The sequence below is a fragment of the Cheilinus undulatus genome, linkage group 19 (assembly GCF_018320785.1).
Source record: "Cheilinus undulatus linkage group 19, ASM1832078v1, whole genome shotgun sequence".
NCBI classification, from domain to species: Eukaryota; Metazoa; Chordata; class Actinopteri; order Labriformes; family Labridae; genus Cheilinus; species Cheilinus undulatus.
In genome coordinates, this window is record NC_054883.1 from 12,736,042 (window position 1) to 12,760,958 (window position 24,917).

The 24,917-nt window shown below is 39.3% G+C and overlaps 1 protein-coding gene across 1 annotated transcript in view; it reads right to left on the reverse strand.

Moving 5' to 3' along the window:
• map3k22 (mitogen-activated protein kinase kinase kinase 22) overlaps nucleotides 1-24,917 on the reverse strand; it is a 70,713-nt gene that overhangs the window by 21,905 nt on the left and 23,891 nt on the right. The window contains exons 4-10 of the mRNA XM_041814089.1: nucleotides 19,009-19,118; nucleotides 16,836-16,873; nucleotides 11,450-11,549; nucleotides 9,372-9,488; nucleotides 8,897-9,011; nucleotides 4,879-5,012; nucleotides 1,686-1,759 (exon numbers count right to left, since the gene is read on the reverse strand). Of these exons, the coding sequence (XP_041670023.1) occupies nucleotides 1,686-1,759; nucleotides 4,879-5,012; nucleotides 8,897-9,011; nucleotides 9,372-9,488; nucleotides 11,450-11,549; nucleotides 16,836-16,873; nucleotides 19,009-19,118 (688 nt within the window). The remainder of the gene's footprint in view (nucleotides 1-1,685; nucleotides 1,760-4,878; nucleotides 5,013-8,896; nucleotides 9,012-9,371; nucleotides 9,489-11,449; nucleotides 11,550-16,835; nucleotides 16,874-19,008; nucleotides 19,119-24,917) is intronic.

Below are 24,917 nucleotides of genomic sequence, written 5' to 3' on the forward strand. Positions count from 1 at the left end.
GTAACTCTACTTTTTGCTTATTTTGAGTTGTTTTGGTTTCTAATATTCTGCCAATGTTGAAAATAATTGTGGAGAAGAACGGTTGTATCGATTATACATCATTGCCATGGTGCAAACCTGTGCTTGTGGACGTGCACAAGCACTTGTATTGTGCTGAAGCTCACCTCTTCCATCCTTGCCAAAGTCTAAGTAAGTTTACTGTATACAAATCCTTCATACTATTCAAACAAACTTATAAGTAGTTGTTGTGAACTGAGTGGAGAATAGAGGAGTAAAGGTAACAGAAGAAAACTAACAAAACCGTTAGAAAACTAACAGAGATTGAAAATACTGTCTCTGAACTATCTACAAACATGAGTGTCTGCTTAGCCATTCAGAGATCTGTGCTGGAGTAGACAGCACCGACCAGAGGCGTCTTTGACATTTTATTGATTTCAAATCAAATATCAAATATCAATCAAATGCTTTAGTTAGGGGAAAGGGTATGGCATCAATTCTGTCACCAGCCAGGTCCCCTTGTGCATGTCTTAGCTCCAAACTGCATCGCCAACATGTCAGCATCTTCTGTGGATGGAGGGCAATTTCAAAAAGGTTGTGAACTGTGTAAAATGTGTATAAAAACAGAATGCAATGATTTCTATATCTCATAAACCCATATTTTATTCAGGATAGAGCATAAGGAACATATTAGATGTTGAAACTGAGACATTTGACCATGTCTTGAAAAATATTTGATCACTTTGAAGTTGTTTGCAGCAACACATCTAAAAAATATGGGTTTTTTAGACTTGCAAATGGTTTACACAGCACCCTTACTTTTTTGTAATACGGTTTGTACAACAAAAGGAGATTTATAGTTCATATAAAATACAGTTAGTAGTGTCGAAGCTGGATGTTTGACCTCTGTGTAACAGCAACAAGAGTATGACTTTAGTGGATTTAAATTGCAGAATAAGCTTTCTATCATAAACTGTCGCCTTATAAACCCCCCCGGCTGTCTGTAAGGCAACCTAGCCACGCCAGCCCACTAGAGTGACGTCTCTGCTGACCGCAGGGCGGCGCGGGGCCACGAGACCCTGGATAAGGGGCACGCATGCCCGCTCAGAGGGAAAAAGTTCCATGCACTCGTTTCCTGCCATTGTTCTGCAGGCTGGAGCCCAGATAAGCCTCGTGCAGGTAGAGCTGTTTCCGTCCTCTCTCTCTCTCTAACTTTTCTTTCTCCCTATGAATCACATTCAGTCTTTTCTCTCTCCACCCCCCACTCACTTCCATTTCACTCTCACTCTTTCACCACTTTTCATTTGCTGGCTTCGTTCTTTTCCTCTCGTGCAGCGTGTTCTTGCTCACACTTTTTCGTCTCCCACTCGGTCTCTGTTAGCCTGCCTTGTGATAACAGAGGAATCCAGGTGTCCAGATAGGAGCCATGGCAACAGCAAAGTGACCTGATTCCATTTTTTTTTTTTCCTAAATCAGCGATATTACAGGGAGGTTCAGGGATCACTTCCAGGCTTAGATACTTTTTAAAGTATTTAACCAAGAGCTTTGTCAGGTTCTGTGTTCCAGTTTTTGTGAGCAATGTATAAAGAACTAGATATAAATAATTCCAGTTTGTAATATGAATGTGCACATCATGAAAATAAATCCACACAGACAGGGGTCATAAATCACAAAGTATAGTGACTCACCTGTCCAGTGCTTGATCAATTGATTGACAGCTGCTTGACAGTGAGTTGTCTGCACTCCCAAATGGATCCAGCATCTGACAAATGTAATAACACAGAGGCTTGACTGAGTATGCAGTCATGTGGAAGAGTTAGAAAGCAGTGCAGATGGAGAGGCATTAATAACTGCAGTCTATGGCTGCTGCATGTCTCCTAAAAAAGATGCCAGTAGACCAATATTAGTTCAAATTTGAACATAAAACTCACTTTCAGAACAGCTACAGCCTGAAATGGTTAAGAAAAAATGATTTTGAGCACACCAATCAAAACTTTGAATAACATTTTATAAACAAGTTTGCTACATGCTATTTAAAATCTAATGTAATTTTTTAGACCCTATTAAGAATCAAAGAAAAATAAATGACATTTCTGCTCTACTTTTTACATATCTTGCAATTGCCTTATCATGGCTGTTTGCACCTGCTAATCATTTTCTGCATTTCTTTTCATTTTGAAGTCAAATTTCCAAGAACTTGCATTGCCGCATCTACTTCTCCTGTCCTCTCTTTTTGGCAGTTTTTAAATTAAATGTAATATCCTGCCATTAATGTCTTGACTAAGCAAATCCACAAAAAAGAACAGCTCAAAACCACAGATAAGAGATTCAGACATGCCTAAGTCATCAGTCAGTGCCATCTAAAATTTAAGACCATACAATGTTAAAAATGACTTCTTTTATGACCACAATTTTTGAAAATCTAATTTTAATCAACAGGACTCTTCAGACTGTGTTTGTTATCCTTTTCTCTCATACTAACATTGAGTGTATTAGTGCGGGTATTGTGAAAATGGTAATGTTGCATCTGCATCAATGTTTATACATGTACTACTATTTGTTTCTTTTTTTAAAGATATATTTTGGGGCTTTATTGCCTTAATTTGAGAGAGATAGGACAATGGATAAAGCCAGAAACAGGGATGAGAGAGGGGAGAGATGACATGCAGTGGAAGAGCCTCTTACCTTGTATCATATCCAGTTGTACCATATTTATTGTATAATGTCACATCAGTTCACCTTGTATCGTATCGTATCACATGGTATCGTATCGTATAACATCGTATCAAATTGTATATCATCATATTGTATAACATCGTATTGCACAACATCGTATCGTATCATTTCATACCCTAGTCTTGTATCATATTTTGTATCTTGTACTTTCCTGTCATAAACTATCCTCTGGTCTTGTTTGTTGCGGTCAAAGTTTTCTTTATTTTTATCTAGCATCATATCACATTGTATTGATGTTGAAATTGTTATTGTTGAAATGAAATTGTTATGATACCCACACTAATGTGCACATTTATACCTGCACATATATACTTAGGTGCCATGGCCTTCCACCGTGTTCCGCTGAAGTTAAACTGTTAAACATGCACAGCTAGCTGTAATGTGATCCACGCAATGTGGGTTTCAAAACATTACAATATTTCTTCTTTCTGGGTATAGATCAGTGATAAGAAATGATTACGTTTAGGCTATTATTAACCAAAGGTGCAGCGTGCTGCAGCAGCAAATTCAAGCACAATTAAACCATCAATGGTTTTTAGAAACATTTAAACCTATCTTAACCCCTTTTTATGTGAAATGTAGATGAAGCTGATCGATTGGTTATTTTATGCTTTAAAGTAGTCTGTAACTTGTTATAAGCTTTCAGTAAAGCGGACTCATGGCAGGACGGAGCTCACCAATGTTGTTTGACGTGGAAATTAACATATTTAGGGCCCATCTTTATCTCTTTAAAAGCCCAAATTCTTAGATACTGTAGGATAATAGTTGTGGATTATTATTTTCATATTTCCTCTTACTGATGCAAGATCAAAGAGCATAGGAGCTATTACGCAAAGAGAGAGGAAAAAAGGAGATGGAGGATCATTTGATCCCCATGTAACTCCTACCTGTAAGGTGTGAAAAGAAGCTTGGCAACTTATAATGCTTTTGATGAATTTTGGTTACTTTTTTATCTAATTGTTCATTTTAGGTGCTACATAATGTTGCTGTTGTGTCTTGGTCATGCTATAACTATTGCCTTCCTGTATTTCTATATTGCTGCTGGTCTCTTTATGACAACGCTTTGAACTTCTTATATCTCATAGAATAGGGATTATCTTTTGTTTTGTTTATCGAGTGTGTTAATTCTCAGCATCTGGAACCAATCCATCTATTTAAAATACACCTGTGAAAATTTTAAACAACTGTTTTACTTTTAAATAGTTTGTACTGAGTAGGATTTATTTCTTATTCTCTATAATGATCAATGTATGCTATGTTTTTTGTCTTGTCAGCCATGGTCTTCTCAGGTGTTTTCCTTGCTGCATGGGACTACAGATGAAAATTAGTGGCTTGCTTGCACGGGGCAACCATTTTTTTATTTACTGTGTATGAATGGTCTATGTCATTGCACACTCTCCCTTGATAGATGAAATAAACTAAACAAAACTAAAATGCTTCAACTAGAAATCTCTTCCAGCACCCCTCTAATCGATGTGGTTTCTTCTTTAGACTGAAGCATTTAGTCATAGGATTTATTGACTTGCCTGCATAGGCGCACGCTCTGCTCGCTGTGTTTGCGCAAACAAGCCAGCAAACGCTGCCTGGGGGTAATTCCGTAAACCCCGGGAAAATCTGGGGAATGTCATTGGCATGTCATTCTCCACTCCCTCACCCTGAATTCATACTCTGTCCACAGATTGCAAAAATAAATGTGAAATGTATGAAAGTGTCTCCCCAATAGCAAAATGAAAAGTATCTTAAAGTTTTAACAGTTTTAACAGTTAAAAATAAATAACTCTTCCAGTAAAAAGCCTTGATATGAACTAAATTCTCTAATTTCTAATCAGCAGCCCTATAACACTTCTCTCTTAAAATAAGGATTAAAATGATGAGCAAATACACCTCGATGTGAATTTTTCTGTGTATACTGAAGTTGCTAGACAAATATTAAAAAATGAGCCAAGTTAGAGTGTTGTAGCTACACTATTCATATACTAGGGCCATCTAACTTATATCATATTAATATAGCAGCCAAGAATGGATAGTTATGCAAATTTTAACCAGTATTTAAAATAATGATGCAGATTGTACAATAAACCACACCTATGGGTGTTCACATAGTTAAAATGATATGATATTGATGACAACGATTTATCCTCTTACATTTTGGTCCTGGGTCTCTGGGATAAACTCCCCTTCACTGTGGATGCTGGTGTAAGAGCCCTGGCGGGCAATCTGCTGCTGCTCCTCAGGGACACTACCAGGGGGCGGGGACGTCCGACCTGTGTGCAAGGAACCTATGAATGTTTGAAAAAGAGTGGAGGGAGCAGACAGAACAAGGAGGAGAGAGATCATCAAGGGAATGAAGAGTTTGGTGCAAACAAAGAAGGACGAGTGTAAAATTAGAGAATTAAGAAGGAGAAATGAAGGGAGTAGGATGGCAAGATAATGAAGAGAGGAAAACAAGAGGCCAAAGGGGGAGAAAAAAGTGTCATAGTGTTATTCATGGGTACAAGTTCAACTGTGCCAGGACTACAAGAAATGATTTACTCAACCACATTGCTGCCACCTCTAACCTCAATTACTGTGACAAATGCTCCCCTGAGCAGCAGCGGTGACTTAACGCTCGTCCTTGACACAGCGAGAGCTGAAAGTCTGACTGTCACTGGCTGAATACTGAAAAAATGCACACAGGCCAAAAGGTGCCAAAAATGACTGAAAATCAGTGTAAACAGCTTCTAACAGAAACTTCTTTTTCTGAACAGTTTGGTATCTTTCTCCCTCTCTCTTCACCCTCCCCTCGCCCTGCTGATGCCATGTGTCATCATGGTACCCGGGCTCACATCACATCTTCACTCAGCCATCCACTGTGACTGCTCTCCTGTCACCTCTCATCTGCCACCACTCCCTCTTCTGTCTCACAGCCTCTCTGACTGGCGGGGAAATCCGGAGGGAGAGAGTGAGGTGGGTGATTCTATACAATTTATAAGACCCGGGACGGTGACAGCGCTGATGTTATTACGGCTATGTGAGGCAGATCAGCGCTGACAGCTATCATAAAGAGCTTCAGCTGCTATGTGGAAATGCAAATGGGACACAGAGGTGGTGAGCACTGGTCGTTTCTGCATTAGTCTGGAGCTGAGGGATGACTGAAACATTGACCTTTCCGGACAGACAGAAATGATATAAGAGAAGTGAAAAGAGTCAGACATGGGAGACAGGGAAGAGCTCAGTATTACACAGAGCACAATAAACCTTCACACTGTGTTACCAAACAAGGTAGGGGGGACCACAGGGCCGGACTTTAACGTGTTATCTGGTCAAAGAGCATGACATGAGAGAAAAAAGGGCCTTTGAGTGTCATAAAAGAAAAGTTTGCCATGTTTGCTTCTTGGCTAGAGATGAGATATTTGAGAGACTAATACAACTCTTAACCTGGGAAAATGTTGAAGCTATAGATTATATTAGCAAATTAGCTATGCTAGCTGGCATATTCCGTTACTTTTTGGCAAGAAGAGCTAGCCTTTTTATGAATTTCCAGTCTCTATACTGGCTAAACCAATGGCCACTCTCTATGTATGTAGGTAATCAAACAGATGTTTAAGATGTGGTTAAGAACATTTCTTACCAAACTCTCAACAAGAAGGTTTTGTGAAATTGTGCATAAGTATTTAAGGATTAATCTTTTAAGAAAAGCAAATTAGCTAAGCTAGCCATCCAGATACTAGAAGAACAGGGACAAAACTAGCCTACCAGCAGTTCCAGGACAAAATAAACTTTCATGCTATGCTATCCAACAAAGGGAGGTTGACAGAATTGGAGTTTACCGTGACATCTAGTTATCTTAGCAATAAGAGATATTAACAAACACTAACAGTATTGAAAGTGTTAAATGTATATCTAAATTGCTTGCTAAACAAGCAATCTTATTTGGCTACTCTTTGATAGAGGCAGGCTGCTCTTGTTGTCCAATAAAAGCTTTTACATTAGCTTAAGTAGCATCTGTTGATTTTAGGCAATATTAAAAAAAACTGGATGATAAGAATCTTAACCCGCTCTCAGCACAAATGTGGCTCACGCCAAGCTGTGCTTGTACATTAAAGAAGGGAGCTAGCCAAGCTAACCTTCCAGCTGCTGGAAAAACAGGGGCAAAGCTAGCCTGCTAGCCTACTAGCAACTAGGGTTAAATAAACCCTAATGCTATGCTACCAAACAAGTCATCAGGGTTGAAACAACTGGACTTTTCCATGGTATCTAGTCACCTTATCTAGGCAAAATAAATCTATCAGTATATATCAGTAGAAATGTTATGTAGGCTTTTGCCAATTAGCTTAACTAGCTAGCTTATTCAGTTGTTCTTTGACAAAGCCAAGCTGGATTTTTTTTTCATTCATTTCAGACTTGTAAAGACAAGCTAAGCTAAAAAAATTCTGATATTAGGTCATGATATGTATAAATATGTTAAAAATGGTAGAAAGAATCACTTTATTTAACTGTCTGAGGAAAAAGTAGCTGAGACTAAACTCTGCATCAACATGAACATCAACAGGAAGCAGCTAAGCTAGCCATTCAGATACCTAAAGACAGGGCAAAGCTAGCTCACCAGCAACTCCAGAGCTAAACTGTGCTTTGCTGTGGTATCTGGCCAACTTATCTCAGCAAAATACAAGATACCGACACCTGCTTATATCTGTAAAAATGCGTTGTAGGTTATTTGCCAATCACCTAAACAAGCTAGCTTATTTTGTTGTTCTTTGTCAAATCCAGGCACATTTTTTTTACCATTTCAAGACTTTGTGCTGGCAAAACTAACAAATGCTGACATTATGCCATGATAAAAAAAAAGTATTAGGGTAGAGAAAATCTTTTCTATTAAACTCTAAGGGGAAAAGTAGCTTAAACTAAACACTGCTTTAACATTCAAGACTACTGGTAGCTAAGCTAGCAGTCCAGATACCCCGAAATACAGGGGCAAAGCTAGCCTACCAAGGTCTTCAGAACTAAATAAACCTTAATGCCAAACAAGCTACGAAGATCAACAGAACTGGACTTAACTGCGGTGTCTAGTCATTTTATCCAATCACAATAAATAAGAGCTAACACCTGCTTTTATCTGTCAAAATGTTATGTAGGGTTTTGAAAATTGGCCAAACTAGCTAGATTATTTGTTTGTTGTTTGTCAAAGCCAAGATTTTTGTCCATTTCAAGGATTTATGCTAGCTAAGCTAACAACTGCTGATATTAGACCAAGATAAAACAAAAAAACATACATACATATATTTTGGTAGTAAGAATCTAGCATTTTTGATTCTCAGGAGAAAAAGTAGCCTAAGCTTAATTGTGCTTGAACATTCAAGAAGGGAATTAGCCAAACTAATTATCCAGATCATCCAAGAGCAGGGAAAATCTAGCCTAACAGCAACTCCCAAGGCAAGTAATTTGCCTTTTGTTTTTGTTTTGTTCAAGTGCCTTCAAATTTTACCTTTCTTAAAGCTTAATTTAGTTTTTGTTTTAGCTTAAACACATGGGATAAGAAAATAAATTTTTAAAATGTTTCTGATGCATATGATGGACAAAGTAAGGCTCACTGTTTCCTTTGGTTGCTGTCTTCATGCTAGCCTGGCTAACGTCTACAAAGTGATAAATACTAAGTATCTTCTCATCCTACCCCTGGCCAGAGACAAAAATTAAGCATTTGTCCTATTGTGCCTTCCACATCCATGACTCGCACTTTTAGCTTAACTTTGCCAGATTCAAAGATCTAACAGCTAACTTATCAAGGTGACGATGCAGACGGGTAGCTGCTTGGTATGGGCGCAGAAACTCGTCCTTGCTTTGACCGGACATCTCACTGGCTGTTCAAGTTGTCACTTCCACCTTCAATTTGCATTTTTCCATTCTGACAAAGCATGTCCCTTGTCTTGTCATTAACATTCTTACAGCAGCGGCATCACTCTGTGTTGTAAATCTATACTGACAGCCCACCCTTGAGGCCCTGGCAGGTGGAAAAGAAACCTTTTAGATCAGCAGGTTTTTGCTGTAGCTGTGTTTTTGGATTTTCTTCCATCTTAGACATGACTCAGGAGAAAAAACATCCTGATAGTGCTTTAATATCATTTTGATTTCGGTGTCAGTCAATGACTCGTGCATTTTCTGTATGCTTGTCACTGTGCAAACTTACCTGTCGAGTGTTTGCGCACCCTCTCTGAGCCCTTGAGCAGGGAGCCCTTCAGATCTCCCAGGGATCGTGATGACTTCATCTCACTCTGTTTGTCCCTGCTGTTCACCTGTAGGTACTACAGAGAGGAAAAAATACAAAAGAAGGAGGAAGTGGAGAAATAAGGTTACATCATTGTCAAGTTAGATCATCATTTACGTAGAACTTCCTCTATGTTACAGAGTTCATCAGTGGAGCAAGAGACTTCAAATCTAAAGGTCAGGTGACTTCATACCGCTGAATTTACTCTGTCAGTTGATGACAGCCTTCAGCTGTTCCTAACACGGTTCCTTTGACAACGATCTACAAGTTGTATTTTCTTTATGGCAGAATGCTGCTCAGTAAGTACAGCAGTTGCACTAAAATCTCACATCAACACACTGTTTTTCTAAATCTCAAATTCTCTCCAATGACCATTTCTATGTAGTAAGAGCCTTACATGGTTGTTCTTGGGTGTCTTCAACAGTATCCTGAGCAGCCCGTTGGTCCCAGTGCTGCAGCCTAATGTCAGCACTGCCTGATCCAGATCCTCCTGGGTCTTCACAGGCAGGAGCAGCTAAAAGGACAAGAAAACATACAGCTCATGACCTTTAAACACCCTATTATTCCATGATGGCGCCACTTTTAAGCATCAATGTATGCCTGCGTAGTGTGGTTGTTTTTATATTTTAATCCTTTTAAGGCAGAGGATGTGAGTTTTCCTCAACTGTGAAGTTTTGGATTAAAGTGACTCTTTTATCTACAAATTTAAAGGGGTTTTATTTCTCTGCATACAATGGATTGACACTGTTTTTGAAAGATTTAGAGTAAGAGGGTGGGACCCAGCCACATTTCCTAAAAAGTTGGCAAAGGTAAATAAAAACAGGGTGTGTGTTTTTTTTAAACAGTGAAACCCTGGATTTCATTTAGAAGCAGAATGACAACATTATATCTAAAAATGCATTGCTTTTGAAAAACTACAAGCCCATTTTGAATTTTACGTCTGCAACAGCTTTCAAAAAAGTTGGGACAGTTGAAATGAAAGGCTGAAAAGTCGTGTAATGCAAAAAGAAAACAGCTATTGAAACATCCCACATGTTAATTGACAGGAGGGGGTAAAAGACTTTATCATCCAACACAGCAAATACAGGAGTGATGATTTTCAATGTTACACATTTCAGAGCTGCTTTTTACTCCCAAAGCGTGTTTAGATCTGTTTTAGATGTGTTTGGGTGTGTTTAGATGTTGTCTGTTCTACATTGATCACTTCTGGGATTCTTTTGCTCATTTTCCTTGTGGATTGTTGTTATTTTGAAGCTTCTGCACCATGAGTTCAGTTATCCACTGAGTTAGTCAATTTCCACCAATGGAAATGGGTAGTGCTAACTTAAGGATAGTCCGCAGTTCTTCACTGAAGAAAATTTTCTAGCCTTGAGAAAACTAGCAAACTCAATCAAGTATGAATAGTTGTTTTAAAATAAAACTGAGATTTAGGCATTTACACTGTAACACAGTAAAACTATAAACACTTACCACAGTGTAATTAATTCAGGACTTGTTAGACTTATATAAACTTGGGAAAAGTGTTCAATGTAACACTATAGGAGATATATTAACACTGACGATTTTGCTGTGTAGAGAGGCTGACATTTTTCAGAACTGTTGTGTGTTGGCTGCCACCAGCTGAGGCGCGTTTCAGCGCGTTTCTGTCCAACGCCGTCACAGCGTCCCACCAGGAGGTTTTGTGTTGTGTTCAGCTGCCTCTCCCTGCTGACAAAGCCCTGTCTTTCTTTCAAATTTTACCTCAATATATCTCCCGAAAATGACTTGATTCATAGTATAGCTGAGTTGAAAAAGCATTCTGTACAAAAGAGGTGAATTTCTCCATTGAAATGTTGAGTGGGATTTTACATCAAAAACACAAAATGTACTGTAACCATTTTCCCTGTGATGTATTCTACTTACATGGACGTACATATCTGCTTAAACAAGAAAGATATAGATCTTTATTTATAATTTCCAGCTCATGGCAAAAAATAGACGTGGTTTCTATTTTCAAGATTCAACAAAAGAGGTAGTCTGGAAGTTCTGGCTGGTTGACGTGTTTGCAGAAACAAAAATCAAGCCATGACGTAGTGGTTATAGCCACCCTGCAACAGCCATGAGTCTATCAAAGCAAAAGGGGAAGTGTTCACAACTGAGGTAATTTGCTAACAATACAAGTGGTTTTCATCTGGTCTCACCTCCTCTTTCTAATAGGAAATCATGGCCCACATTCCTGAAAATTTCTAACCACTCAGATAAATTGAATAAAAAAGCCACACTTTGGACCCTGGACAAAACAAAACTACCCTTTTATGTGGCTGTTTTAGATATTTTGGGCTGCTTCTTTCTGTCAATCAAATAGTAATAGTATTCAAATTAAAAGCTGAAACACCGAACTGTAGAACTGTTAAAGGGGGTACACTTTTGAAAGGTTCTGTAGATTCTTAACACCTGCCAATGATCTCAGTGCATGTCCTTTAGATGTTAGCATACCTCTTTTTCCATGAAGTACATGTCCATCTGCTGCCCGAAGGCCTCAGTCACCTTCTGTAGCAGCTCCTTGATCTTGAGCGGCCTCTGGAATGGGATAATTCTGAGGGAAAGAACCACAACGGGGTTTAGAAATCATAGATAGAAACTAGCATTGTGTGTAATGTTTCTCATTTAGACTTTCACAGAGTATGAAGTTGGTTTTTGGCTAAATTAGCGCCTGTTAGGCACTCCTGGTTACTCCTGCTCAGAGCTTTATTTCTTTCACCAACAGCTTTAGCGGTTTTCCTACATACGGTAAATATAGGCTGGAAGACCACACAAGATGCTTATTTTCTAAGCCATTTATGACTGTGATTCCGTGGTTAAAGAGGGAAAAATGGACAGGTCAGCTAGGTCAAAGAGAGGAGTATGCTGGAGTTAAAGGGGCATTAATCAATGCAGGGAAAACAAGCAGTGCCAGTTTATTGTAAATGAAATCTCATCTATGTATGCCTACGTGTACGACTGAGTGTGCATACTCTCAGCTTATCAACTAGTGTTTGCAGCGAGTGTATATACTGAGGCGTGCGTGTTTGTAAAGCTCTACATGCATGAGTGTGCTTCCCAATCACTGTGTGCATCAGCCACTGTTTCAACACTACTGGGCCTCTCCACTAAGCCAGCACAAAGGCAGATGGGAAACTTCCTGAGAGGAAGGGGGGGGGGGGGGTTGGATCGGCAGCAAAAGCAGCAGGATGTGTGTCTTTCCCTCCTCTTTTAAAGAATGACAGAGTGAAAGATGCAGAGATATTTACAGACTGGGAGAGAGAAAATACAGGAGGCAGCCTGACAAAATAAAGAGAGAAAGAGAGAGATTCTCTTTGGCATTTTTCCTCTGCTCTCTTTTCTCTTTCTGCCCCTCGCGCTTTGCTTTTGAAGAATCCACAGCCCACTATCTCTTTATAGTATCCTGATAAAAGGACTTGTTTTCATCCCATCATTTCCTCATCAGAGGCCAAAGCTCTGCCTATCTTAATGACTGCTCATTGGTTCCCTCATTTGAGGAGAGGATTCTGGGAATAGGGAGGCTTGCAGATCAGAGGCGAGCAGCAGCAGAGCCTAAACGCTCCACATCTCTGTTTATACTCGCCGATGATTTGTCTGATAAAGAGCTGGAGGGATGTGAAGAGAGGGGAGGAATGGGGGGGGGGGCTGAGGATGCTGCTCCGAAAGATATGGCCTTCCTTCCTCTGTGCGAGCATGTGGACTCACAGATTTGCACAGTAAAAAGAATACTTTCACACATCCCGGCACACTCTCTCTTTCTCTTTCCCTTTTTCTCTCATGGACACAATCACAATCAAATACACAGGAAAAAATCTGGCTCTGTTCCTTTACTCTCTCTGGCAGGAGACCCTGAGGCAGAGCCAAGGGGGGGTAGAGAGAGACACACAGCTCCGATTTCCTGCCCAAAGCCTTCAGTGCTTGCCAATAAAAAGAAGGACAGACCAATTAGATTCCACTGTGGACGGACAACACGGTTATCCTGACTCAGGGACTCCCAATACCAAGAGTACTGTGAATGCAGCTTGGACTTGTGCGACTCAAAGTGAAGCCAATTTTATATAGAAAGACGAAAAACTTTTACCTCTATGTCCTCAAGAGTAAAGGTATTCTGATATTTTTGATAAACCATACTGATGTTAGGTTTTATACCATTTTTTTTAATTTTCATACTAAGCTTTCAGATTATGCATTAAAGCTACTAGTACAGACTTTGCTCATTTTATCATTTTTTCAGTAAAAATTGCTGCATTAAGCATTAATATCAAGCACTAGAGTTTCTAGCTTAGTACCACCACAGAAAACCAGTTTTCAACTAGTGCCTAGGTTTTAAGCAGATATTTCATTGTGGATTTTATTGCTTTGTCTGTTCTTGAGTTATTTGGGGTGTTTTTTGTGTGTTTTCCTTTAAAGCTTTCAGCATTTTTATCTAAGCTACCAACAAAAATTGCTAACTAGATTTGATTCCAAATGTACTAAATTCCTGATAATCTCTACGAGACTTACTTTTATAATTACACCATTAAATACTATAATTTTTTTAAAATTTAGGTTTCTATCATTTTTTAATCGATTTTCTGATGTTTTTGTTTTCTGTGAGTATCAAGGCCACTTGACAAAAGTTATTAACAACTTAACACGCTATTATTTCTATTTGATAAAACTTCAACAACTAAGACAATGGCCTTTTCAATAAGGTTCAAGAGGCTTAAACGTAGTATCTTAAATAGAAACATAAAGTTCTTAAGTAGTATTTTTATACTTATTTTATACTAATACATATTCTGTATTATTGTCTTTTTCTACTAGCTTAAGTTTTGTGCAAATCAGTAAATCAGCAAACCATTAACAAGGAGGTCTCAGAAAAAAGCTCTTAATTTTTAGGGTAAGTTCTAAAGAATTTGTACATCATTGTCTGTGTGTTCTTCTATAAGCCTGGAGTATTTTTATCAGCAGCATAAAAGACAAAGGTAGCTAACTAGCTTAAATGCTATATTATTGTTGTTTTTTTAAAGAAGTAGTAAGTATTTCTTTAACCAAAGTTCTTAAAGAATTTGTACTTCAAGAAGTTTTAAGAAGGGCTCACAAAAGCTCTGATTTTTTAAAGTAAAGTTCTTTAAGAATCTGTACACCATTTTCTGTTTTTGTCTGTTTTCCTTTAAAAGCTTTGAGTATTTGAGTCAACACCATTAAGGACAAAGGTTGCTAACTAGCTGAAACGCTATATTATTTGGTTTTATCAAAAGTTTTAAAGAAGGGCCAAGAAAACCTCCTAGTATTTTTATAATAAAGTTTTGAAAGTTTTGTACATCATTGTCTACCTTTTGTATGTTTTCCTTAAAAGTTTTGAGTATTTAAGTAAACACCATTAAAGAAAAATGCTGCTAACTAGCTCAAATGCTACATTATTTGGTTTTATCAAAAGTTGTCAAGAAGGGCTAGCAATTTTTTTAAATTAAGTGTTTAAAAATTGTTTTCTTCGTTGTCTGCTTTATATGTTTTCCTAAGAGCTTTGAGTATCCCGGCTACTGGCAGGTATTGCTAACTAGCTTAAATGCTATATTATTTGGTTTGGTTCCATGTCTAACGCTAATCCTAAGAAATCAAGGCAAAATACCACCATATGGTGATTAGTTTAAGTTACTCAGTGTCGCTGTTAGTTAAACAAGCACACCACCAACATATTATCACTGGCTAGTTACTAGCTATTTTATCTGACTAGCTGACTTTGATCTACTATCTACGCTTCTGCAGATACGGAGCAAAATTAATTTTAGTTGTGAGTCATATATCTACCCCATGATAATTTTAACTTCAATAGTCCATATTTTAAGATCTTTTCTTTAACCAAGTTTGGAGAAAATTATACAAGCTTTAAGCTGTCAAAAGAAGCTCAACAATGCCTACTTTTTCAGCAGCCATGGTTCTGCAAGCAAAATTTGCCATTGAAATCTCCCATAGACATTTCAGACTAAAATGCTTTTAATGCATGAACCAAGCTGAACAGATACCTGAACACTCCTGACTTTAAAACATTTGATTCAATGCAAAAACAGTGTTCAAACCTTTTTTACTTCCCTTATCTTTATTGCAGTGTTTATTTTTAAAATCATAATGTTCTAATATGCTGTAGTTTAAGCATTTATCGCGTCGTACTGCAGCAGCATGTATTGTCGTCATCAACAGTAGACAGCCATCATTCGCAAGCTCTGTAGACATTTCCATGTTAACAGGAGACCCCACCAAACAGAGACGTCACTGTGACACTCAAGGATTGTGGGTACTGTAGTATTTTTGGCTGAGATCGCAAATAAACTGTTAACTCTTAAATGAAGTTGCTATCTTGCAAATTTTTGCCTTTTATGGAAGTATAAATCATTATTTCACACTAAAGTGGCTCGTGATAAGTCAAATTTGGACACATAAGATAATATGGTTAAGGATCAAATCTGCTATGGAGAAAACAAACAGGATTTTTACTTCCAGAACCACACGGTTGAGCCCTATGCTTAAGTTCACCCACAAATTGCTAGCAGTATTTTAAGACCATAGACAAGTACAGCAGTTTTAGAGTTTTATTTTACCAATGACTTAGAAGCAAATCAGATCTGAGGAGCTGTAAATGCATGTTAATGGTACTGTATAATATAACTTTTTAACCCTTAAGGTTTTAAGTCAACAGTATCCTAATGATTTCCAAAGCAAGATCTAGTTCAAAATAAAAGTGGTCAGCCTTCAGACAAGCATAAACATTGAAAAATCTAATGAACCACAACACAAAAAAGGAGACGAGAAAGAGTGAATTCAGAGTGAATTAAAAAAAGGAATAAAAAATTGCTGTCTGTTCAGTGAGAGCAGTGTGGTGTGAGGGGAGCTCGTGAAGAAGGCAGCTACACAGAGAAACAGAGGGAGGCAGAAACTCAAAGAGACAGGAACATGAAAAACATGTCTCTTCCTCAGCAGTAGCCAATTAGGGCTGTGAAAAAGTGAAGAGGCCCAATGTGAGACCGTATTCTGCTGGAGGAAGGAGCTGTTTCCTTTCTCTTTCTCACTTTTTCTAATCAAAGCCTCAGTGAACCAGAGTCCAGACCATATTCTGATGAATCAAGGCAAGTTCTTCCAGTATGTTCTGGTCAGTCTCCCTGTGATGATTTTTCCACTGGAACAGTACACTCTTGTGTTTGTCATTCTCTCCTTAAAGAGCTGTTGTGTTTCATGGGGACAGAGCATGTCTGTGAACTTGGACCTCTCCCAGGATGCAATGCCAAAAGGCAAGACATGGACCTGGGGGACTCACAGCATCCATACAAGGAAGCCTCAGCAGACAAAATGAAGATCCACACCAAATAAAGCCTCACTCGTTCAAAAGATATGTTATTTACACAGCAGCATAAATGTGCCTCAATGCAGTAAACATTGTGAGGCACCTTAGTGGAAAAACTGCTTGTAAGACAGTCTGCAGACAGTGAGTGGAACCATGCCTCGCCTCTTGAGTAAGTCTGGAGGGTGAAGGATTTGGAGGACACACAAAAATCTCTGAAGATGGAGTATTAATTTGGGGTGTGCCTGGAAGACTGGACACTGAATTCAAACTTGGCACTCAATGTTCCCTCTTTTTTTGTTCCCTTCTCAAACAGCCCATCCGAGTCTGAAACACAAGGCCGCCGCTAAATGTCAAAGCAGGAATTTTTCCCCTCTTTTATGTTACTCCGGCTGCATAACAGTGATTTCCCACCAGACACAAAATCCCAGGCATGGCAAAGCATAACAAAAAAGATCCGAAGTGAAGAGTTAAAACTTGGACAGGGGAGCAGAAACAACAATACGGATGGTTCCAACGTACCGTTTTTCTCTCTCATGCTCCAGCTTGACTCTTAAATCCTGTTGAGAGGAAAAATAACAACAGAAGGGAGTTATGGAGGTGGAAAGTTAAAGTGATTCATGCTTGTGTGTGGGATTTAGGCTGCTAAATACATGACGCCAATAAGCTGGGCAATGAATTCAAAAGCATTAACATGTTTCTTGCTGAATTTGGCTGAGCAATGCAAAGACAGCCTTAACCTTGAACTCGACCCAAGAGATGGCATGACACTGTGCAGGTTGACAATTACCCAAGGGAACAGGAATCTGGAGGAGCCTGCAAGTCTGCATGAGGTCATGCTGATAAACTGAAGCACTGACATCACATCAGTAGAAGCTAATGGTTTAAAATCAGGGGTTTGCCCCCAACTCATAGAAACGGAAACTCTGTGCTTTCCACTGTTTATTTATGCCTCATCATAAACATCGAGAGGATCTGCCAATTAACATTCCACAGAGGGATCCACCATGAAGAAACCTCTTCAGACAGAGGGGTAAGGTGAGTGACAAAAATGCAGACATCCTTGCACTGCAGTATAAAGTGACAAGCTGTTGAAATAATGTCAATTCATCATTTCCAACAATTGCTTAACTGTTTTCCTAAACCAGTTCTGTAGCTTAAATCAGTGGTTCTCAACTGGTAGGTTATGGAGAAAAATGTGACAAAAAGTCTTTGTTGTGTGGAGGCCCTAAGCGGACATGCATCCATATGATTTATTTCAAACCATTTGTCATGATAACAGGTAAATCCTGGCTGTTTTATTAACATCTTGTCTTATTTATCTGAGTATCTTGGGAAAGTAAATCCGCTTTCACGTGATAACTTCATCTCTCTATTTTGGCATCCCATGTGGACAGGTCTAGTCTTTTCCTGTGCGAGAAGTGTTTTCTGATCAGGATTAATTGCATCCTGCCTTCTTATAACAGTAAAACGTATCACTTCTGTAGGCTGCTGTAACCCGCTTCATCTACACCTTCCCTTTGGCAGTGATTACAAGTACCAAAAATAACAGCATGGTCAAATATCATGTTTGATGCTGATGGTCTTGTTTGCTTTTGTAGAGCTGATAGAGGAATGCAGATTAACCTGAGACTCATTCATAGCCAGCGAACGATTGGCACCCTCAGAAACAGAAAGCTGATAAATGCTTTAATTTGTTGACTTTAGCACATATGCATCAAGCAGCTGTATGAATATAAACACCACAAAGAGACGAGGCTACCTCTTGCATCATTTTAGGTTTTCCATTCCAATAAGTGTCATTGAATTCAGCACAATGTCACATTAACATTCAAATTATGTGTTAGAATTAAGTTTTTTCCAGACAACTTTCACTTGACTTTGGCAGCTTTCAGTCCAGGGAAAAAAAATAAATTGAGTCTGTTGTCTCTGTGTAAACCCTGAGTGACAGTAAATCCTAAAAGCACCGCTGTTGCTCTGCTGTGTTTGGTTAATAAACTTTAATTGAGCTGCATGTATGACAGCTTCAATGTGATAGTCAACCACAAATCGCCCCCTGCGGCTTTGAAAGGTGGCTGTAAAAGGTTTGTAATTTACTCTGTCAGGAGGAACGGCAGCTGTGGTTGGACTGAGTCTATGTCTGTTTGAACTGATTTTATTGCAAGGTAAATTTTCTATCTATCCACAAATCAGTGACTTCATAAAAAGTTGCTATAATAATTGAAATTTATGCTGTCAAATGGACATTTTTTGTTCAGACAAAGTGCGCCTAATTGTTAAATGTATCAGTTCTATTTTGGTAAATAAAGTAGATAAAAATAGTAATGTTGGTTGTACTTAATTTATTTGTGTGGAAAAATGTAAAGAATAAATTGGGGTTGAAAGAATGACTTGAAAAGGGAAAAAAAGAAGGAAAAGCACTATAATGCACACTTCCTGTATTCTTAAGGCTTCATGGCGAGGGTAGCTAATGCTGGATGCCAAGGTCCAAACTGTCATATTTTTCATCTTATTCATTTAAAAAAAAAAGAGAAATTTAGGTCGCAGTTCACATTACAGAAATGGTGGTGGGACCTTTGGCTGGACCAGTTCAGAACCACTGTTTTAGAACCATCCTTTCAGCTGACTAGAGGTAGCTGGTTGATTTCTGATGGTAACATCACTGTGAATGCAGGACAGCGAACTCCATGTGTACCTGTTTGTAGAGTAAGGTTCTGTTCTTCGGTTTGTGGCTGTTGTGCTGGGTGTAGCAGCGGCCCAGCGCCGCCAGATCCTTCATTATGGAATTGAGCGCCTCTTCGTCATCTAAAGACAGAAAAACACACATTAGGTATTTGCAAATTCCTCTTTGGAGCAAAAGAGGGTACCGCAGGTGCCCATTCAATTCAACGCTGTCTGGTGCATGTCTTCCCCCTCCTCTCTCTCCCCGTATTACCCGTCTCTCTTCACCTATCCTCGGTAAAAAAAATAATGGGAAAAACACTCAAGAAACTCCTTTTTGAGTCACCTTTTTATGTTCCCTTTTTAATCATAATTTTCCTGATTTTTTATGTTTAGCTAGGTAAAAATCACAGTGCAATGAAAACCATAGCAAATTCTGATCACATTCAAACTCTCTAGTCTGCATACAAAAGCTGAGAAAGAGCAAAGGTGTTAAATTATGCAGCATTTGTGTCTGCTGGTGTCTGTCATGAGGCGTAATGCGGCTGAGTCTGTGTAGCCTGGAGCGAGGGTATGAAGCACTTTCTTTGACATGGATGGAGAGATTCCAGCAGCACTTTTCTGTAGTTCAAATTGTGTTTCATGTAATCAGATAAAGATTGATCTCTTCTATCAAACACAAACTCAATCAAAGCTGCTGCAGGCTCCAACATCAACTCAGCTGCTTGACTTTGTCGAAAAGTCAAGCTTATCTTAAGATTCATAATGTGCTCCTTACAGGGACAAGCTGGTAGTTTATAAAGCCTTTCAAATTCATTCAGGAAACCTACAAGTGCAAGAAAAACACTAGACTAAGATGCTCCACTTATTACGTCTCTTCTCTAGCTCTGCACATTCACACTAACACACTCTTGAGTGTAAAGGGGAAATCATGCAGATGAGCATGTCAGGCATTACCATATCAAGAGACTTAATAGAACCAATTATCTGAGTGCAGTGATTACAAAATAAAGAAGAGGTCGTTGACCTCGGCTCCTGCCGGCCTCTCAGATGAGCCCTGGGTGCATTCATTATAAAAACACGCACACATCTTGTTCACAAGGCAACCAGGCCAGGTGTGTGCGATGCAGCACAAACAGCACCTGCAGGAAAGACGGCATTCTTCAAAATAACAGGGAGCCGAGTGTTTGAAACACCACTGGGAATGTCATTCACAGAGCGAGCGTGATGGCAGCACGGACAGCAGATGGGGTCTCAGGTGCCATTTGATCTTGATCCCACTGTCCTGTACGACGCTTGTGGCCAGCTGTTCACCGACAGCGGGTCAGGTCCGTTAAAGGTTCACCCAGGGGACACGTCTCACACAAACATAAACTTGCACTGCAACTGACTTATTTCTCAGTCCCCCAACTGACCACCTATAGTCAGGTTCTCTGCTCACCCTGATTTTATCCTGTTAAGATGGCCTGAAATCTCTAACATGACTTTGTGATTTGGCAGTATAATCACACTAACTATCTAAATGACAACCCTAATCCAAATTTGAATAAGGTTGAGGAACAAAAGCAACTCAGCCACGAAGCGGAAGACCATGTAAAATCACAGATTGGGGTTAACGATGGCCCAGGAATATTGTGCGTTAAAGTTTCCAATGCTCTGCAGATTCCATAGCTGAAGAGTTCACTGGGTTTCCATGGCTGAGCAGCTGCATTCAAGCCTCACATCACCATGTCCAATGCCAAGTGTCAGATGGAGTGGTGTAAAGCACACCAACACTGGACTGGGAAGTAGTGGATTCCATCAACTTCATATTAAAGTACATACGTACGTTTGAATACAGTGTCATTACCGTGCCTGTTTGTGTACTGGTCAGACGGCTGACTACTTTTATCAATGTAGAGTATATTTGAGGTAAAAAGCTAAATAATGGTGGTAAAACTACAAGGCAGTGCTGTTTTTGAAGACTGTAACTGTTGTGAGACACGCTTATTTGAAAGAAAAAGTTGAACAAACAAGCATTAAATGGATCCTTTCTTGGTTTCTAAGTACATTTGCTGGACTTATTTCTACACTAGTTAAGACCCTGCTCACTGCATTTATTAATGCAACAAGCCTACTGTTATAACAGGCATTGCTATTGCTGAACATGCCCACCACAGGGGTGGAGGTCCTATTTGGCAATCCCAATATAGCAGCAGGAATAAAGTGAAGAATGATGAAACTCTCCTCTCCACAGATGGCACACTCCCTTCACTTATAAAGAAGTAAAATAAGGCCGAGTGATAACACAACTTACACACAAGATCTCAGGCAACAGAGCAAACAAAGAGAGAGCACAGGCAGGAGGACTTCTAGCCCTGAATATATAACTTACATTGTGTTAAAGCAGTAAAACAACCTTAAGTAGGGATAATAAAATCATTATTTTCCTTATCAAATGCTGTAACTGTGCAGCATAAGCACATTCCTCTCTACCACTACAAGTTTACAACTCCATGTGTGGGTTGTTTGAATGTGATAAGACCAGGTAAATATAAGACAGGTGAGTCACTTCCGCCGTCTTTCTCCTTCTGCTTGTTTAAAGAGGAACAACGGAGGAAAAATGACATAACACCTACACATTTAAACAACCTGCATAACTTCACAAGCAAGCCACACAATGTTCTCAGCGTTTACAAACTGGAGACTCGCTGGTTGGAGTTAAATTATACGGTCTGAGAGGGACGGTGGATGACTAACCGGCTGCACCAGGTCTGTCCTCTACCAACAGGAAGGAACTGAGTCACCGTCTTGGTTTCTGAATGTACGAAGCTGCCCTAACCATATTATTTCATTATTTCAATTGATTGTTGTTTAAATGAGTCAAACATGGACGAAGGAGAAAATAGAACTTGTCTAAAGCCAATTTGTGACCACATAGAAACCTAACATGCAGCTTTTGTACAAAATATGGAAGTCTTAAGACAGGAATGTCCAAACTTTTACCACTGAGGGCCACATACAGAAATACGTAAGAATAGTGGGGCCTCTTTCATATTCCTCCCCTTGAGGATATTTAAGTAAGACTAATCCAGTGTAGGTTAAAACATGCTTAGCGATTTAATACACCTAAATGATTTGTTAATGGCCGACAAGGCAAATAGACACCTTCAGGATTTGGGGGAGCCAATCAGATTTGAAACTAAAAAGTACAATACAGTTCAAGCTTCATTATCTCATGTGGGCCATATTTCTTTTCTTTTTTTTTTTCTAGAATTTGCTGTGGGCCAATCAAAAATGGACTGCAGGCCGCATTTGGCCCCGGACCATAGTTTGGACACCCCTGTCCAAAGATGCTATGCATCCTTGCACTTTATTTTGCCTGGTTTTCTTGGGTTCTCGACCAATGTATCAAACCATCTTTGTTGTTTATGAGTCCACTGATGTTGCTTTTATAGGCCTGATACCCTGTTATTCAAAGGCCATGAGACCAACAGAGAGAGAGACTGAAGTTGGGCGTCAGATTTACTGTTTTATGTCACAAATCTCTGTGATACTTTTAATAACTCATAGACCACCGTGGCTGACAGATTCGGGAAACTAACCTTAAAATGAACAAAAACGTAGCATGTTGCTGGCTGTTAACTTTCACTGAAGGCAGTGACATCAGCTACCAAAAACTGTACTGAGATTAACTGCTTCATGTTTTTATATCACTGTAGTGTTTGGGGGGGGGGGTAATAGCCCATCAAGAACGGAGATGCCATGGGCTCCAATATTTGCCCTCCTCAAATTAAGCCCAGCCAGGAAAGAGGTGAACAACTTTCTAACGGTTCTGACACACACAGGATTCTGTGTTTTCAAATGTATCTAGTGTGTTACACACAAAGTTAGGATTTCACTTTACAGGGACATTAATTACTTAGTAATTTGTAATTTACAAACCAAAGAATAGCCAGAGATTAAAGTTAAAAGTCTCAGGTTAAAAATATAAATCGGAGGTTGAAGTTAAAATGCAGAAGTCTGAAGTTTAAATCAGAAGTCTGAGATTAAGGTCAGAAATCTGGGATTAAAGTCAGAAACCTGAGATTAAAGTCAGAAATCTGAGATTAAAGTCAGAAATCTGAGATTAAAGTCAGAAATCTGAGATCAAAGTCAGAAGTCTGAGATTAAAGTCAGAAGTCTGAGATTAAAGTCAGAAATCTGAGATTAAAGTCAGAATTCTGAGATTAAAGTCAGAAGTCTGAGATTAAAGTCAGAAGTCTGAGATTAAGGTCATAAATCTGAGATTAAAGTCAGAAGCCTGAGACTAAAGTCAGAAATCTGAGATTAAAGTCAGAAGTCTGAGATTAAAGTCAGAATTCTGAGATTAAAGCCAGAAGTCTGAGATTAACGTCAGGAGTCTGAGATTAAAGCCAGAAGTCTGAGATTAAAGCCAGAAGTCTGAGATTAAAGTCAGGAGTCTGAGATTAAAGCCAGAAGTCTGAGATTAAAGTCAGAATTCTTAAATTAAAGTAAAAAATCTGAAATTAAAGACAGACCTCAGACATTTAAGTCTCAACTCTGAATTTTAAAAATTAAAATTCTGACTTTTTTCTTTGAACAGAAAAATACTTAAATCTCAAAAAAAAAAGTCCCTAATCCTCTTCCACACTCAGCATTGTGACATCTTGCTTTTTTATTTTTCACAGATTTTATCATTATTTACTTGATTATTTTTTTGCAGAACTAAATCCAAAATATTTTATCTGCAATTGCATACATGAGAAAAATATTAAAAAATCCAATGACTCAGCCAAAACAATGCATTTTTATCTAGATTACATTAAGCAATTTTGCAAAAATGACTTATATATTAGTAAGAATAATTATTGTATTTAGCTCAACTTGTTTTGAGCATTTTTCAAAAAGAAATGATCCAGCCCAACCTTGCCTCCATCTTTATTTTTATCACTGTCGCCTTTCTCTGTTGACAAGTGTTGTTTCAGCTCAGCCTCTGCAGGCTCAGAGACTCAAACAACCCCGAGCACTGGCAGTCAAGGATACAAAACAAACAACACAGTCCCACATGTGTGGTGTCTGTGTGCCTTTATTTGTGTATATGAGGCCCATGCTGTGACCTATGGATTACAGTGGAGAGGGAAGTGTGGGAGGGTCTGTTGGCGTGGGGGAGGGAGGGCCAGTGAGAGTGTGAGAATTGCGTGGTGACGGCCGCCTATAACTGAAGTTATTACATCACCAAGGCCTGGTCTGCGGTGGCTGCCAGGCCGAGGGCAGCCAAGGCTAACCACCGGCACAGTGGAGAGCAACCAGCTCACACATCAGTGCCAGGAGCAGCCACACAGACCAACAACAGGAATCTGGGGAGCCTTAAGTCAACGTGGCCAAGAATGGTTAAAGATTTCTTACTTTTTGTGCATTTGCTGAAGTCCATTTTCAGTGCTGCTTCTTGTGTCTGGGGTAAAATGTGACCAGAATAAGAAAAGGGGGAATTCCAGGGAGCAGAGCGAACCCGTAACATTACACAATGGAGACAGATTGCTGAGCATTGCATCATCATTCTGCATCTTTTCTTTTTTTCTTCTCAGGCTAAAGCTGGGGATTGGGAGAGTGGCAGTAGGTGAAATCGAGTTAGAAGTCAAGGCCAAGATGGTTAACACGAAAGAAGTTAATCTAGCGTGGCTGGAACTACTGCTCAAATTCTCAGCTAACATAGTTTAAGTTGTAGATGCAGTGCTGCAACTTGTAAGTTAGAAAAGTGTGTTTGAGGCTCAGCCATGCAGTGTCTGTGTGAGACAGGCTGCCTGAATGAAGACATTGTGGGGATTTCCTGGTGCAGAGAGACACATCATGGCAAAGGCATCCGGCAGGATTAGCAGCTGGAGCCAAATGTGTCCTCACTCTGCAGCAGCGCGGGCTGACGCACAACCCACACGCACACTTAGCTACACACACCAGCTCTGC